Source organism: Alosa pseudoharengus, unplaced genomic scaffold (genome assembly GCF_046254945.1).
Source record: "Alosa pseudoharengus isolate Yale_2024_CS ecotype anadromous, Long Island Sound unplaced genomic scaffold, YU_APseudo_1.1 YU_APseudo_1.1_scf_20, whole genome shotgun sequence".
NCBI lineage: Eukaryota > Metazoa > Chordata > Actinopteri > Clupeiformes > Clupeidae > Alosa > Alosa pseudoharengus.
The window spans coordinates 1,345,510-1,348,009 of record NW_027468664.1 but is presented as its reverse complement, the minus strand read 5'-3'; the positions used below and the strand labels follow the sequence as shown (position 1 = coordinate 1,348,009).

At 50.4% G+C, this 2,500-nt stretch overlaps 1 protein-coding gene across 4 annotated transcripts in view; it reads right to left on the bottom strand.

The window, feature by feature from the left end:
* Window positions 1-2,500, bottom strand: part of ptpn12 (protein tyrosine phosphatase non-receptor type 12) — a 44,583-nt gene that overhangs the window by 9,992 nt on the left and 32,091 nt on the right. For all 4 annotated transcript variants that reach the window (XM_076296187.1, XM_076296189.1, XM_076296190.1 and 1 more), the window contains exon 12: window positions 259-1,040. In XM_076296187.1, the coding sequence (XP_076152302.1) occupies window positions 259-1,040 (782 nt within the window). The remainder of the gene's footprint in view (window positions 1-258; window positions 1,041-2,500) is intronic.

Below are 2,500 nucleotides of genomic sequence, written 5' to 3'. Positions count from 1 at the left end.
TTGAGAACACTAGTGTGCATGTGCCCATGTGTGTATGTGAGTAAGTGTGCATGTGTGTGTGTGCGCGTGTGTCTGGAGGCTATGCTGATTGGCTGTGTGCTCAGATGTACTTGATTGCATGTATGTGCGCGTGTGTGCGTGCGTGTGTGCGTGTGTGTGCGTGTGGATGCTGATTGGCTGTGATTGCGTGTATGTGCATGCGCGCGTGTGTGCGTGAATGTGTGTCTGGATGCTGATTGGCTGTGTGCTCAGACGTACTTGATTGCGTGGTTGCTGATTGGCCGGCGATAGAGAGGGAGTTGACCCGGCGTGCATCACCTGGCGGGGCGGGCGACACAGAGCCGGTTGCCGTGGAGACAGCGGAGTGGGGGGGGGAGGAGGCCTCGGCCTCGGCGTCTGAGTGGGCGGAGTGTAGGGGGTTGGTGAAGCTCAAGGCCACGGGGTGTGTGTGTGTGTGTGTGTGTGTGTTGGAGAGTGTGTGTGTTTGCTCAGGGGTGGGGCTAGACTGTGCCCAGGGGGCGTGTCCCCCCTTCTCCCTCTCCACCAATGGGAGGTGGTTTGGGCGCGGAGGGGCGGGACCATCGTCCTCCGACAGGGCGGAGCTGGAGGTGTTGTTGCTAGGGGCAGGGCTGCTGTTGCCAGGGGAGGAGCCCCGTGCCTTGAAGGCGTGGCTTCTCTGCAGCACGCCCCCAGCGCTGACCCCTGACCCCAGGGCGGCCGGCGCGAAGCTGACCGGGCCCTCCTGCAGCGGAACCTTCTTGATCTCGATGCTCAGCTTGCGCTCCACGCGGCCGCACTCGGGGGAGGGGCTAGTGGGCTCTGCCTGGTCCGGCTCCGCCCTCCTCTCCTCCTCGGGGCTCTGTGATTGGCCGGTGGCGAGCACGTGCAGCACGGGCTTGGGGTGGTAGCGGTCGTTGGCGGAGGTGACGTTGGTGACGGTGGGGAAGGCGGATGGAGGCGATGGCGTCAGGATCGGCGGAACGGGACGCGGCTGGGGCGGCTGCAGGATCTCCTCGCGCACGTCACCCTCCGTCTGGCCACTGGGGGGACACAGAGAAGCTCACACGTTAGTTTAGGACCATTTTCTAGTTAAGTAAGACATTTGCCCTGTCAGTGTGTGTGTGTGTGTGTGTGTGTGTGTGTATGTGTGTGTGTGTATGTGTGTGTGTGTGTGTGTGTGTGTGTGTGTGTGTGTGTGTGTGTGTGTGTGTGTGTGTGTATGTGTGTGTGTGTGTGTGTGTGTGTGTGTCTGTTCGTCCATGAAACATGTGTCCCACCGCCACTCTACTGTTTTACTCCCAAAAATTCATTATTCCACCAGATGCAGGCCAGTGGACGCTCATCTCCGTAAATAACTTCACACCAAGAATACCAAAATCACAGAGAGACCAGTCACACAGAGAGAGAGAGACCAGTCACACACAGAGAGAGAGAGAGAGAGAGAGAGAGAGAGAGAGAGAGAGAGAGAGAGAGAGAGAGAGAGAGAGAGAGAGAGTAGTGTTGTCACGATACCAAAATTAATGTTAATCGATACCGATACCAAGTCAAGAATTGCGATTTCGATACTTCTTCGATACTTTTTAAAAAATGTATTTGATTTGGGGGCCCCACCACTTTCACATCATCATCAGTAATATTGAATATACTGTAGTGTGATCATTCACACCAGTGGCCATCTCAGATTCTGCTTGACTCTCTCCACACAAACACACATGGAAAATGATGGCTTATGTCATATTTCATATATTCTGCATAATTACTAGTAAATATATTTAGCAATTTGAAAACTATTCTAAAACTATTACACTTAGGCATATATTTAATGTGGTGTGTAGGTCTAATTGAGTGCACATTGGTGATGTGTAGGTGTAATTGAGTGCCTGTCACTTTAAGAGATACGTGAGAGTAATTGACCTTGTCTCACGTTTTTAGTGTAGTGAATAAAAGTTGCACATAGCGCATAAGGATATGTGGATGCAATTAATTATGTTTTGTATGTCATTAGACAAAATAAATGTTCAAAAAATGTACAAAGTCGAAGAAAATCTTTTTTGGGATCATAGAACTGATAAGTGTCTTGCAATGTTCATTAATGATTTTAGAGCACTTTTGTCAAACGTGACCTGAGCTAGCGGGATAGTTAGCAAGGATCTCTCTTCAGATGTAAAAGTTTGCCATGGTTGCTTAGCCTATTTCTAAATTACATTGAACCCAAATAGTAGGCCTAAATGACCAAAATCCCACAGCCTAGGTAGGTTAGCAACACAAACTTGAGGGATGCAAGTGAGCAAATCAACTTGATATTAGCCTATTATTATGTGTTACCATAGCATCACTTGAACTAGCAGCCATGTTTATAGCAAGACAGCTGCGCTTGCGTGTGTGAGGAGAAAAGACGCACAGCCACAGGTTAGGGGAGGAGGCGCTAGAAGCATGCCTTGTGCACACGCATGTTACTTCAAAAGAACACGGTCATTCTCAAAAGTATCGATACTAATAC